Below are 15,260 nucleotides of genomic sequence, written 5' to 3' on the forward strand. Positions count from 1 at the left end.
GTTGTTTTATTTTTAAATTAAATATCATATTTGTTTCTTTGAGAGCGGTGATGGCCCGGGGATTATTTATTGTGGTGACTGCAGGTTTTAGTCCGGACAACCTCCACTGGATTTTATGTTTAATTTGGGTTTGATTTAAATTTCGTGCTCGCGGTAAAGAAAAATTTAAAGAAATATACGTGTGCATGGAAATTTTCATTGGTGTCAATCAATACCTTATTGAGAAATGTAGTTAAATAAGCTTCAAACTTTTACCAAAAGGAAAGGAGAGGCCTTAGCCCAGCTCTGGGACTGGTTCGCCCCTATTCCAGTCGCGTCAAGTCTTATTTTGTGTTGCTCACTGTCACTTGCCAAACTTCCTAGATCATAGTTTTTATCTAAAGCGTATTCCAATGGCAGGAAGAGTAGAGACATAAACAACTTGAAGCTGCGGGGGAAACTTGCTATAATATAATAACTGAACACAACTTTATCGTAAAATACCCGTCGAGCAATAAAACTTGCTTATGTCATCTCTAATGAACACAAAAGAATACAATGAAAATCTTAATTTGTACCCTTTTAAAGAGTGCAGATTAAAATCTGAAGTAAAAAAGTACTTCCGTTTGAAAATTAATCGATTAATTTCGGACACAATGGTATTTAAATCTGATAAATTGTTGTCGAAATGACAATTGAAAAAGCAATTTGCAGCAAACAATCAAAAAGAGGGAAGGGGGGATCGATTGTGTCGGAAGCCACAAAGGGTGTTTTTTTAATTGCTTGATCGCAAATGAGCACAGCGCTCAGCGGGACTCTAGGTTTCTCGTACTAGTTATGCAAATTTTACAATATATATTATTTTTTAATGCACAAAATAATTAGTAGCCTTGGCAAGTGTTTCATTTATATAAATAATAAACCAATGCTTTTTAAAATAAGAATTTTGATAAATCGTGTGTCGGACATTTAACGAGTCGCATAGTCTAGCTTAGTTATTAGTGATTATATCCATTAATATATAATTATTTCTTTTGTTCTTAATTTTTAATAAATTTATATCTTCTTAATTATTGTGATTGTTATTAACTCTTTCGTCAAGTTTCGTCTCTGTTTTGTATGAAGTGAATTAGTGTAAAAAAAATAATGAACTTTGGACTTGGAATTTAATGTTAACACACGCACAAGTTACCATACGCCAAGGACATTTTATTTTTATAATTAATTCTTAGAATTAAAATTTCTTCTTTGTTTAATTAACAAGTTAAAAAGGTAATTGAATGTGAAGCATATGCATGGTTTTTAGACATTTATGAAACAAATAATAATAATAATTATCAACTTATATCACGTTTGAATCGTCATTTATTAAGATAAATTAGACTACTATCGTAGTACGATAATAATTAATCAAATGTATGTCACTGTATGATTAATTATTATCTTATGTAAACAAAATAACAAGGGCAAGTGTGTTGTGCTTTAAACTCGGGAAAAGTAGTTTTATTCAGTAAACGCGTCTGGTGAAGTACCGCGATAAGGAAACATCAGACCCCGAAACGGTTTTATACCAGCGTTTAGTACGTTAAAATTTATAAGGAAAAACTATTGATGATTTTTATTTGTTGTTCCTCGATGTGATATCTGAATAGATATTTTTGCGGCTTATAAACTTTTGTTGATAATTTAGAGCCGAAATGCCCCCGTGGCTAGAGCGCGAGAATCTTAACAGATGATAGCGGGTTCAAATTTAAACTTAGGCAAGCACCACTGAATTTTGATGTGCTTAATCTGTGTTTATTCATCTCGTGCCCAGCGGTAAAGGAAAACATGCTGAGGAAACCTACATGCGTCTAATTTCAAATTATCCCATATGTGTATGTTTGTGTGTACACCAACCAAACCACCAACCAAACGTATAATATCGGTTTAACAGAAACAGCCTGTGAATGTCCCACTGCTGGGCTAAGGCCTCCTCTCCCTTTTTGAGGAGAAGGTACATTTACTTAACTTGCATTCGCAATACGTCATCAGTTATGTTTGGAGTCGATGCTAGTCACAACAAGATTAGATAATTCTCCAAAAGTAACTGAGCGGGTGTTGTTTGTATTTAAATAACAGGAAATTTATATATCACCCTTATGACTTTTTACTACAAGTGTTAAGTGTACGTGTAGGCAAATTTGTAGTGGTGTTTTAATTCTTTGTCGATATTAATTTTATCTATATGCCAATGATTTTCCTATCGATTTCAGCCAGACTTCCAGTTAGACTACCTATTGAATGCATTAAAAGGCACAAGCAGACACTGGAGTTAGCCCATAGTGAATCCACTCTAACACTGCACCTGCAGATCTATATACGTACAAACAAGACAAATTTACTATATACTTTTAGGAATCAAGATGGAAATAGGTTTTTAAAGAGATAAATCAAAACAACTATACAACAATAAAGTAAACGCATACCGACACGTATAATCTGTCTAGATTCGCTGTCTGATTAGATCGCCATTGTTGAGCGACAAACGCCATTGTTGAGCGACAAACGCCATTGTTGGAGGACACACCTCATTGCTGAGCGACAAACGCCATTGGTGGAGGACACACCTCACTGCTGAGCGACAAACGCCGTTGGTGGAGGACACACCTCACTGCTGAGCGACAAACGCCATCGGTGGAGTACACACCTCATTGCTGGGCGATACCCACTGCAGGATACACCTCTATGACTGGCGATACACACCAGTGTTAGCGCATATGAGCGCATTCCATACGCAGACTCGGACAGGAGAACACGCCTGCGCGTTCGTCACGCTCTGCCTCTAGCACCAGGTGACGTACGCACGCTGTGACAAGTGAACATGCCTGCGCGCTTGTTACGCGCCGCCACCAGCACTACGCGACGCCCGTGCGCTCGTGACGCTCAACCATCAGCACCAGGCGACAAGTACACACTGACAGGTGAGCACGCCCGCACGCTCCTGACGCTTGGCTACCACCACCACGCCACGCAACCGCCACGTCTGGCAGGCTGGACAGCCCGCTGACTGCAGACGGTCAGCCCTCAGCATCACGCGCCGCAGCCTTTGTCGCTTTGCCATACAAGCCTGTCAGCAGTTGCAGCTCGTAGCGACCATTGGGAAGCGCCTTGACCACACGATAGGGCCCACACATGTTTGTTAAATAACAAATAGAAATGAATGAATATCAAATGTTGGAGGACGCGCCAGGTTTGCATTAAAAGTGTATTCCATCTGTGCCGATTCCTTTCTAGGTGCCAATTGCCTTTGCACCTCTCGCACAGCTTCGAAGTGATCGGCACGGCACGATGCATTTCATAACGTAAATAACGCGAGAATAACTTGCTATGCCTAAAAATTCAACTAGGTTTCAACTAACCCTAACTTTCTGTTCGCTCGGCTATACCTGACCTTGACTGATAGTGCAACTTAAAAGTTCCATATTGGTTACTAAAAAGGCACTTGTTTAAATTAATAGAAAAACCCGCATCTAACAAAGTCTTAAGTGACTTGGGACACAATATCAATGCATTCGTTAGCAGTGGCTAATGAAAATTATCCACTAACAGCGACTTGACAAACCGTCAACGCTAAAGACTGTCTAGTAGGGCCAGTACAGTATTTTCCTTATAACTCAATTGAAGAGCGTAGAACACGTTTCGGGTCAAAATTACCAATGCGAGACAAACACTCATTATCACTTCATTCGCTTTAAATTTTAGCGCGATCTACTTCCTATCACCAAATATAAATATCGATGCTGCTAGTATCGAAATTAGAAATATAAAAAATTGATTGGATCTCACCGTAGTATTGATAGATGGTATCGCATCAATAATACGATCGGTTCACCAGCACCGTGGTTCATGACAGCACTCACGGAACGCCTTCGCGAAGACAATGCCGCAGAGTTCCGATGCTCCACCATAGTCACAATAACTACCTGCGGTCGGGGCAGCTTTAGTAGATTTCTGGAACATGAGTCATGGTCATGCGACCGTTATTAGACAAGTTTCTTAACTATGATTGCGCAAGATCACTGTTAATTAATAATCCAAAGCAGGATAGCTAGATAAAGAAATGATCGCAATGTAGGTACAAGCTAAATTGTAAAGCTACTAAGAAACTTAGTAGGACTCATAGTAATACACAATGCCTATCGCTTTTAAAACAAATTGGAACGTACTTACCAGAACTTTTTCATCGTATAATACGTTACCACATATTTTCAGCACTCGCTAAATTATAATACTTTCGTAGGGTAGTAAAATAAATCGTAACTGCTTTAATTTAATTTGCATAGCCAACGGTTCTATTTCAGGAAACGGAGCGTACCAGAACACATGAGGTTCCGATTCCTCTTCTGATTTTAGGAACCAAGATTGGAAATAGGTTTTTTAAATAGATAAATCACAACAAGTATACGTATATCGACACGTATAATTTAGACACAAAAATAGAACAAGGGAAACAAAACTGAGCAATTGAAATATTATTTATTAGATATCCGCCACAACCGCGAGTCCAAGCAGAAGTGTCGTAACGCCAGCCTGGCCGGACGATGAGCTCGGCAGGGCCAGTTCCCACCACGATGATCATCGCGTGAACAAGTCGAGCTGCTAGGCCACGCCCCTTAGGAAGACATTCCTAACAATACAATAATCTACATACTACATCCGTGCGCTATATTTCCTTTATGTTTAAACAAAATTTGTCACTTTCTTTACTACGTAAAATTGTATGCTAATTAGTTTGGTACCGTGTGGTATGTAATTTTTAATTGTTTGTGATGTACAATAAATATATAATGAGGCAGTCAAAAAGTTACTACAAAATTAGTGGATATTGAGACAACGTCACTAAAGAATAGGTAGGTAAATAATATGTTTGTTATATTTTGTTTTAGTAATTAAGGCTTTAAAGGGTTAAAGCGATCAAAGTTATGATTATATTTTCGCTATCATTAACATGATATGAATTCTCTCACAGAGATCATATTTTCATGAATTATTTTAGTTTTATTTTATATATTGTAAATGTGGCTAATTTAATTTTTCTATTCACATTGTAGCCGAGATGGCCTAGTGGTTAGAACGCGTGAATCTTAACGGACGATCGTGGGTTCAAAACCGGTCAAACACCACTGAATTTTCATGTGTTCAATTTGTGTTTATAATTCATCTCGTGCTTGACGGTGAAGGAAAACATCGCGAGGAAACCTGCGTGTGTCTAATTTCATTAAAATTCTGCCACATGTGTATTCCGTATGTATATATGTATGTGTAACCCGCATTGGAGCACCATGGTGGAATAAGCTCCAAACCTTTTCCTCAAAAGGGAGAGGAGGCCTTAGCCCAGCTGTGGGACATTAACATGTCTGAAAAGGTTCGTTGACAATGATAACTTCCAACACTTTTAGACAAGTAAATGATTATTATCATCTACTTGATTATGATACTAGGACTGGTAGGACTTCGTGCAAGTCCGTCTGGGTGGGTATTACCACTCATCATATATTCATTCTCCTGCCAAGTAATATTTATCAAGATGATGATAAATAGTTGTAATAGTTGAAGGTTGGCGGCGCATTGGCGATGTAAGGAATGGTTAATATTTCGAATGCTCTAAAGTTTATAGGCAATTGCGAACACGTACCTCCAGATGGTTTGCCAGCCCGCCTACCTACGGTAAATAAAAATTACTATATATGTGATATTTTCGTATTATTAATATAAATGACAAGCGAACTATAACTTATTATAAATTAAAGTCACCTGTCGCGTCTGTCTGCATGTAAGTTCGCATTAATGTCAGAAACCACTCGCGTTATTGCATTTATTGTTACACTTCGTTTTCACCAACAGACGAACTAATACACTAGCAATATTTACCTACGTAATGTAACATTTGAAAAATCAAGGTCTCTAGTACGATTTATATATATCATGTCTATTAAGAAAATGGGGATATTTCGTCGTGAATAATTATAATCAAAATAAATAACAATATAAACATAAAGAGTATCTTAAGATCACTGAGAAGTTAAACAGGAAAATCTCAGTCAAAAGACGCGACGGGATTCACCGCCGTATCGCCGTGCAGTCTTTAGTCTTTATAAGGATTTCATGTTAAGAATTATTTCATTCAAACGTCAATAGCAAACATTGAAGGTTCTAAGTTTCCGAGTAACAACACGTAACAAACATGAAGTTAGAGCAATGTTTGACGGAAAAGAGCGCGAATCAAAAACTTATGAATATCCAGTACGCCGTGCGAGGACCGATAGTGGAGCGTGCGCTGCAGATCGAGAGGGAACTTGAGAAAGTAAGTTTATTTAAATATTCAACTCTCTCGACTCACCGAAGAAAATTTAAAAATATTACTTTTTGATATTTTTTTAATAATGATATTTGGCTAATAAATATTTATATATTAATAGGTGAAAACAGTTCAGTATCTTAATGCGTTAAAACGGGCTATCATGATTGAGTGCGTTTATAAAATTGTGTGTCGTTGCTGTTGATATTAGAGTTCCCTCATCAGGCCATGCGTACATAAGAATGCATTGTCATCGTAACTGTATCAATTATTCAGGTTGTAAGATTTGACCTGAACGAACTAATATTGAAAGTTAAATAAAATCTTTTAATAATTAATAATACAATTATCTATATAAGCGAATCGCCCGCGTTTATTAAAACATCTTGCAATAGAAACTTTTTATTACTAGGCTATATATAATAGCCTAGTAGTAAAAACAAATAAACAACATTGACAAATAAAAATTAAGAACTTACACGATATCATTGGTTGTGATGGTGAATAATCTATGATTATCATTATGGATTCGTGAAAACATGGCGCCTCGAATGTCGGCGATCGAAACTTAGGAAATAAAACTACTACTAATAACTGTTTGTGAGTACTTGTAACATGATATAACAGAGCTATTACTCTTTACCGTTACTGTTCTCTATTTTTATCAATTCGATTACTCAAAACCTATCTTCTCTCCACCACATTTATGCAGACGATGTCCAAATTTACACTTAGTCGACTTTAAAGAATCTTCCATTGGCTATCGCAAGGATGAATAACGCCATCAATATCATTCTTGAGTGCAGTAAATCTTTTGGTCTTAATGTTACCTACCAAACCCTACCAAATCTCAAGCCATAATTATTGGCAGCCGGAAACAATTATCATTTAGGTTAGGAGATAATAGGAACAAGGATTGGCCCTCTCGTTTCTGTGCGTTTGTATTAGTGTGCGTATAATACTCGCAGTATTATCAATGTAATTTTCAGGCGGTATTATTCATTATCATTTAATTTTATTTATTTACTGAATGGCGCAGACAATCTTCTTAGTTTCTTAAATACAAAATACGAATCTTTGTGAGCCTTTGCTTTAAATGAAATAAATACTAGTTTAGTTTTATTACAATTAGCTCTTATAAAGTAAAATAACTGTAAAGTTGTATCTTTACGATATTTTATTAATAATAATTAATTACAAGACTGAGTAGCTACTGAGTTTCTTCTCTAAAATTTTATTATTAATAAAAGTCGAAACTGTAGGAATGTTAAGTTAAAAAAAGTAATGTACAATATTATGTATTTTATTAATGACATCAATTTAATATTCAACAGTTTCTATAGTTAAACAAATATCTTAACTCGACAAATGACTAATAAAACCAAATAGCTAATAAATTAAATAAAAATATCTTTGAGATGACGAACCTTACATTATTTTCTTATAGCTTGTCCTGAAAATTTCTTCAAGGATTTATAAATCAATCTGTCTTTAGTGTAAAGTATAAGTCACTGGGACACCAGACTTTCTATAAGGAAATCAAAAAATTTGTAGTAAGTTTACATTCAACAGTACCTATACACAGTTCAAAAACTCTTGCCACAATTTAGCGTTTTCGGTGATATGTGTATAGGGTACGAAATAATTTACCGAACCGGAATATCCTCAACAACATAATATTTGGTATTAATAGAACCAATAGAAATATCCTTCACATCGGCGGCCGGCGAGAGTTCACCTTTATTGCGGCTTCCGGGGTAATGTAACGATGGTTTGGATCCATATAATTCGCATCACCGACATTATTACCTTCCATAAATTACAGTCCAAATTAATTTGTTAGGATCGAGCTCGAATCTATTTCGTGAAAATTTAAGTCATGCTAATAGGACGAACTAGATAGAACCAGTTATGAGCAGTAAGATCATAATGAAACGCTAATTTTATTATTATCTTTGTTAAATGATAATTACTAACTATAATAGGTCCTTTTCTTATTTTATGTACAGACATTTTTATAAAATACAAAATTAAAATAAAAAGAACAAAATTCTTCTTCGTCGTGACACTCTTGTCAGAGCGGTCGTGGTCGCCATGACGTATTATCAATTATTCGGCGCAGATGTTATTCGCCTCACGAGCCTTCGCAATATGTCCCTGTTAGAACAAAATACACATTAAAAATGTAAAGCAAAAACACACTCACTTGTCCTGTGGCATTTTACCCATACTACTAACTACCTAGTTAAGCTCTCAGCAGCAGCCGGAAATTGGAAGATGTTTCCACTCCCGTATCTAGGAAAGCACGTAAAGCTTGAACTGCGCCTAAAGGCATCATCGACGTCATGTCAGATTAGTGGCCCCATTGAATTAGTGTAAAACGAGTGCACTCTCCATTTGCACAATTTTGTGCACTTTAATATTATGTTCTGTGCAGACGGCTCGTTTCTCTTAAGAATGACCACCGTGATCGATCTGTTGGGCGGACATCATTAATGAATATTATGTTTATTTCAGGGTGTGAGTAAGCCATTCAATCGCGTGGTGCGCGCAAACCTCGGTGACGCTCATGCGCTCGGTCAGAAGCCTTTCACTTTCATAAGACAGGTGTGTTTTATTTACTTTTATTATGAAGAAAAAATGCGTTCGAAATCCATGAAACTTTGCCGAATTAAGAACATGAAAACGCCGTGGTGTCTGGATTTGAACCAGGCTGCACTTCATACAGGAACATTGCAGAAGCTATTATTTTTCATTCGATTTGCATTAGTTATGCGAATAATGGCTCTTTCTATAATTTTGTGGCAGTATATTTGACAATTATTCTGCCAACTCATTACATCCATAACGGGGTTTTACATCAAACATCGTGTTGATTACTTGTCTTCTATTGAAATACCTTTTAAAATTACCATTATGAGTTTCTACAGTAGAAGTAGTAAATACTTATAATTGCCGATTATTATTACTTTGAACTGTTATACATATTTTTATGAAGTATATGTTAAATATGTTTTATGCAGGTGTTAGCGTTAGTCGCGTGTCCCGAACTGACGACGTCACCCGACATCCCCGATGACGTCAAGGAACGCGCTAAAGAAATTCTCGAAGATTGCGCGTAAGAGTTTTTTAAATCTGACTTAAGAGGGGATATAAAGCAAAATTCCCAATCTTTTATTTGATTTTGTATTGGCAAATCCATTTTAAAGATATATAAAATATTGTATGTAAGCTACATTATATTTTCAAGGGTTGGGCTTTTTCTTTTCTTATTTTTTAACGCTGGAAAAACGCATTAGGTTTGTGTCATCCCCCCACGGTAACAGTGGAGGGGTATGTGGGGCTGGACGGTGTCCAAGTATATAGATAGTATAAAAGCACGAAATGTTCTCTTAATGTTATATAATATTATAATTTATGATATATATTTATGATTTATGATATGATAATGTTATATAATATTATAATGAATGATATTTACAAATAATCTAGGTTTTTCACAATTTTTTTTATTTTATTTTTACGATGATACAAAGTCATTTTATTTTTCAGCAAAGGTTCAGTTGGCGCGTACTCCCCGCCAGGAGGGCTGCGCCTGGTGCGCAGGCGCGTGGCGCAGTACGCGAGCGCGCGCGACGGTGTGCGAGCGTCGCCCGAGCACGTGTACCTCGGCGCAGGCGCCTCCGATCTCATCAAAACTGTGCTCTCTTTGTTCGTACAAGATGTCGATGGGAAACCACCATGTACGCACTTAATATTTATTACATATTTTCACTAAATTTTAGTATTTTCAGTTTGGTAATTTAGTTATTACATTAACCTTACTAAATATCACTTAAACGTTACCTCGGTAAGCACCTCAGGCCGTAGCTAATAAACTCTCTTCGGTCGTGGTGAATAGCGCACTCCACAGGATTGTGAGAGCGAGGAAAGAGACGACCTGTGCTATTCGCCGTTGATATTGACGGCCGTGAGTGAAATCGATTAGGAAAATATATCGCCCTATCACAAAACTTAAATGGTTATTATTTCTTTTACAGCGGTAATGGTCCCTATACCACAGTATCCGCTCTTTTCGGGAACCCTTTCGGAATTAGGATTGCGTCAAGCGAATTATTATTTGGACGAGGAAAATAACTGGGCGTTAAAGATCCAGGAGTTAGAGAGATGCTGGCAAGAAGCTAGCGTAGATAGTAGCGTGCGAGCGCTGGTCGTTATAAATCCTGGAAACCCCACAGGACAGGTAAAAAGCTTACTTTAACATTACAACGTTCATTATTGTCTGTACAACCTTTACATTATCCTTAAGAGATAGTATATCTTAGGTTTTACCAGATAATTATTTTTTAATACATTAAAGCTCTAAATATATTATGAATTAAAAAATGGATAATGTACAAATCATAACCGCTTAGAATGGTGGCACGAATGCTAGTAGCATTTCTCCTTTAAATCTCAATTTTGATTCTCTTGGTGAAAAATGAACCAGCCCTATCGTCAGTAGAGACGGTTTACTGGTGGTGGTGGGCTTTGTGCAGGCTCGTCTGGGTAGGTACCACCTACTCATCAGATATTCTACTGCAAAACAGCAGTTTTCCTTTTTTCTTAAAAGACAATCAATATTTCCAATCGATAGAATCTAGATTTCGAACCTGTCGACATTTAACAAATAATTTAATTCTGTATAATGAAGATTCACATCCATCGAAACCGCTACAGTTTTATTTAAAGTACTAAGCGATGGCCATTGTCTAATCGCGTGTAAGATAAATTAACTTAGTCTAAATAAACAGTAATGAAATAGATTAATTAATTAAGTAAAGGGTAAAATCAAACGAAGGAGGGGAAAGTCAGTTTAGTCTGTGTTCCCGAGGGTGTGTCTGTTTCATTACCGAAGCTATTTACTTTTGTTCCACTTGTAGGGGGTACTCTAGTGTCCTCTTTTCAGAATTAATTCGATTCTATTGCAAAGATTCCCGATAACTATTCTATTAAATCTGTATTCATTACAGTTAGAGCTGTCATTGCTAGTCATTTATTTATTCAGACACAAACTTGTTATAATCATAAATGTTGCTGTATCTAAAACATTATTAATATTGGATTTGGCTGATTGTAAACTCAATTACTGGCATTTACCGCTTTTTATGAAAATTTGGAAAAGAAAGAAGCAAATGACTTAGATAAAAAACCTCGGCGGGCTTATTGCTAGGACGTCGGGGTAGTACCTTCACACGCATAGTATATACAGTTAAATATATCTACATAGATGATAAGAAATTACATCAAATCAAAAAAAGATAGGCAACTAGCTGATATCGACTGAAAAATAGTGGTTTAAATTAAAACTAAAAACTAAGAGGTTGAAACTAATAAAAATATAATTAAATTAAGTCAACTTAGATAACATAACTTTATAATATATATAACATAACTTTTTTTGATTAAAATTTATTTAGAGTAATTTTGTATTCAATGTTATAAAGTGAATTGAACGCCGACAGGTGCTTTCGAGAGAAAATATTGAGGAAATAATAAGATTCGCGTATGATCACGATCTCTTCATATTGGCTGATGAGGTCTATCAAGAGAACATTATTTCCAAGCCCTTCCATTCCTTCAAAAAGGTATTTTTGAGTGTTTTTATTAAAATTATAATTCCTTGTAATATTAATTTCGTTTAATCTAGACAAGCACCGATGCCTAATTAGTATTTATAATTTATATCGTGTTGGACGGAAAAGAAAACGTCGCGAGAAACCTGCAGGTGTCGACCAGCGGGTTCAATAAGAGAAACAATAGTTCAAAAACCATCTCCTTAAGAGGAAAAGTGGACTTTTCAGCAATAGGATAGAAACATTAAATTTATCGCTGGTGTCCGACTGGAAAGGGACCGCCCACTCCGCGGCTACGACTCAATCGAATCAGAGGCCGACAGAGCATCGACATCGTCTCATAGGAGTATGCTTTAGCATCCATGGCAGTAATTATGAATAGACGTTACAAATAACCGTGGGCTTCTCAGGTGATGCATGAAATGGGCGCGCCGCACAGCAGCATGGAGCTGGCGAGTTTCAGCACGGGCTCGAAAGGCTGGGCGGCCGAGTGCGGCCTGCGCGCTGGGCTCGTGGAGCTGCCGCGACTCGACGCCCGCGTGCGCGCCGCCTTCGAGGCCACGCGCGGCCTGCAGCAGTGCCCCTCCGTGCTCGGCCAGTGCGCGCTGGACTGCGTCGTGAGTGACGTCGAATATAACGACTGAGACGAGTTTTACTTTTCTCACATTTATAATAAAATTATTCGGCCAGCGTACTATATAATAAGAATTATACACAGATGCAGCCGCCGCGGCCGGGCGAGGCGTCGTTCGAGAGCTGGTCGCGCGAGCGCGCCGCCGTGCGCCGCGCGCTGGCCGGGCGCGCCGCCGCCGCCGCGCGGGCGCTCAACGCCATCCCGGGGTACTCCTGCAACCCCATCGAGGTGAGATACGACGTACACTTATGTAGATCTTTCTTAACTTATCTACAAGCCTCGGTTGTCATACAATAGTCTTGTCTCTTAAAATTTAGTGATGTGTGTATTTCGTAGGGCGCAGTGTTCGCATTCCCTCGCGTGGAGCTGCCGGCGCGCGCGCAGCACGCCGCGGCCGAGATGAACGTCTCTGCGGACGAGTTCTACTGCCTGCGTCTGTTGGAGGAGACAGGTAAGCTTTCATTTCGTGTAACAATTACCTGATCGAACTTAACCTGTTTTTGCTCCTCCTGCTTGTTATTAATATAAAAAATTAAAAACAAACTTGAAATAATATAATTATTAATATAGAAGTCGTAATCTTTTTTTATAATTGTTAAGAAATAATTTTTAATTAATTTACAATTTAACAATTTAAAAGCTCTATGAGGTATGATATATATTTTATGAGTAATAATATAACTCATACAAGTAGATACTTGAATTGGTAAATAAAAGTATGTACTGAATTATATTTTTTTTTTTTAATATTGCAGGTATTTGTGTAGTCCCGGGTTCGGGGTTCGGTCAGCTACCGGGCACTTTTCACTTTCGCACCACCATCCTGCACCAACAGGACGAGTTCGAGTACATGATGGACTCCTTTCGAAAATTTCACATTGACTTCCTCAATAAATACTCGTAATAACACATAAAAAATGTCGACAAGATTTTTCATGTTTTATGTGTCGAACTCTATCTATATCTAAAACGGAAGTGACACAAACAGGTTTGAACTCAAGTGTCTCTATACGAATTCAAATTTCTCACAATACAGTAAGCTAACATTAGTGATACCTACTTAGTTCGTAAGAGGCTCTCTCGGCTCCTTCCGGTGGATAAACAAAAATCAAAATATTTTTTATTCAAGGAGGATCATAAAATTTCTCTCTCTCTTCAATCGTTATGTTAAAGTATTGAATTAAATGTTGGCTACTATCGGTTCGTAATGAAGATTCTATATTATTGACGTAAATTCTGATAAATCAGACTGTTCATCTTTTCAGAATTGTATGTATAGTTTTTTTTCTCATTATTCTATATTATATACAAAAATGTTTGTTGTTTCTGCGTTGTAATATTGAAAAAAGATATTTTAAGTTTTTATAATAAATATATTGTATAATGTAAAATGTTTAATTTTATTTAATGATTTTTTTGTTTGATTACGTAACTAGTCACCGCAATGCATTCTGCTTATGTCACGTATAAAAGCGATGCCAATAAATTTAGTTACCCGTTTGTTATTAAAAAATTTAACAAAAAAAATATCTGCGACTACTCGGTTTCTGCTTTCTTTTCTCAGTAGAATACAAGTTGAATTCATTCAACTTGATGGTAGTCGAGCGTTACCGCGAATTAAAAAAAATCTACATCTTAGTTCATCTAAATTTTGAATTATCGTCTGTAAAAGGGAGACGTGCTGCGTTTAACATCTCCTACATCTAGCTATATATTATAATAAGACTTGTAAGTCGTAAGGCGTGTCCTTCTCCTCTTATAAAATTGTATATTAAACGTCGTATCGACGATAAGGGGGTTTAGTGCAAAATAAACTTTTACAATACTCGCAATATAGAATCGTAATCGCGCTTCGCTTGCGTGGATTCCCAGCGGAGCCTGAATGTTTTAGAGCTCCGCTGTTCGTCCATGTCACGAGATGCAGCGATTTACATAGTTTTGATACGGCTCTCGTCACCGATGGGCCTCGGTCGTGAAAAGTAAGAAAATATAAAATTAAAACTACTTTAATATCAATCAGTCAAAAGCTCTTACAAAAATTTGCTTATTTTGGCAAGCGAAAATAAAGGTTGATCAATAAATTGTTAATTAATCTGTCTGTTTTTAAATCATATTATTAAATTCCCTTTTCTAAAAGCATGATGCCAATGTCTTTACTAATCTGATTAAATATTCAACGTTCATTGGTCTAATCGTTACTGTTTAAATTACAGATAAATTAGTTAATTTTATTTAAATCAGCGTTATAGAAACTGGTGGAAAGAAAGAAAGTCTATCGAAAACGAAAACACCAATAAAAAATTTAAACAACAAATCAAATTAATTGAAAATTTACGTCGATTTTTAATAATTTTATTATAATTGCATGTAATTTTCACAATCCTTATTTAATTTAATTGAAGCAGACGGCATTTTCTACCAGTCAACCTTTAGGATAACTAGAAATGCATGAAGATCTTATCCTTAAATTATTAACTATGAATTAAGGACTTTAACTTTGCAAGTCGACATGTATAACGTCGTTATATTTGCTTAAAGGCTTAGAACACTTTTATACATAATACAATTAATATTGTCCTTTGTATTGCGCCAGACAACATTCACGCTCAGTCGAGTTATAACGAGAAATAACAGAATAATACCCTCATTTCATATCAGAATTGCGCTCTGTTTGTATGTCTGTAACAAAATA

At 36.6% G+C, this 15,260-nt stretch overlaps 1 protein-coding gene across 1 annotated transcript; it reads left to right on the forward strand.

Moving 5' to 3' along the window:
- Window positions 1-6,192: 6,192 nt before the first annotated feature.
- Window positions 6,193-13,650, forward strand: LOC126774308 (alanine aminotransferase 1-like). Its single transcript, XM_050495773.1, has 10 exons — window positions 6,193-6,325; window positions 8,837-8,926; window positions 9,343-9,437; window positions 9,872-10,062; window positions 10,360-10,562; window positions 11,824-11,946; window positions 12,345-12,551; window positions 12,653-12,796; window positions 12,905-13,019; window positions 13,324-13,650. The coding sequence occupies exons 1-10, from the start codon at window positions 6,206-6,208 to the stop codon at window positions 13,470-13,472; spliced, it is 1,437 nt and encodes a 478-aa protein (XP_050351730.1). The 5' UTR covers window positions 6,193-6,205; the 3' UTR covers window positions 13,473-13,650.
- The last annotated feature ends 1,610 nt before the right edge of the window (window positions 13,651-15,260 follow it).

Source organism: Nymphalis io, chromosome 16 (assembly GCF_905147045.1).
Source record: "Nymphalis io chromosome 16, ilAglIoxx1.1, whole genome shotgun sequence".
Lineage (NCBI taxonomy): Eukaryota > Metazoa > Arthropoda > Insecta > Lepidoptera > Nymphalidae > Nymphalis > Nymphalis io.

Excerpts from the sequence above, each read along its gene's own strand:
- LOC126774308 (XM_050495773.1), top strand. The coding sequence starts at position 6,206 with ATGAAGTTAGAGCAATGTTTGACGGAAAAGAGCGCGAATCAAAAACTT. Across the intron at positions 10,563-11,823 it reads CTGGAAACCCCACAGGACAG|GTGCTTTCGAGAGAAAATAT; the intron begins GTAAAAAGCTTA and ends GAACGCCGACAG. Across the intron at positions 12,797-12,904 it reads ACTCCTGCAACCCCATCGAG|GGCGCAGTGTTCGCATTCCC; the intron begins GTGAGATACGAC and ends TGTATTTCGTAG.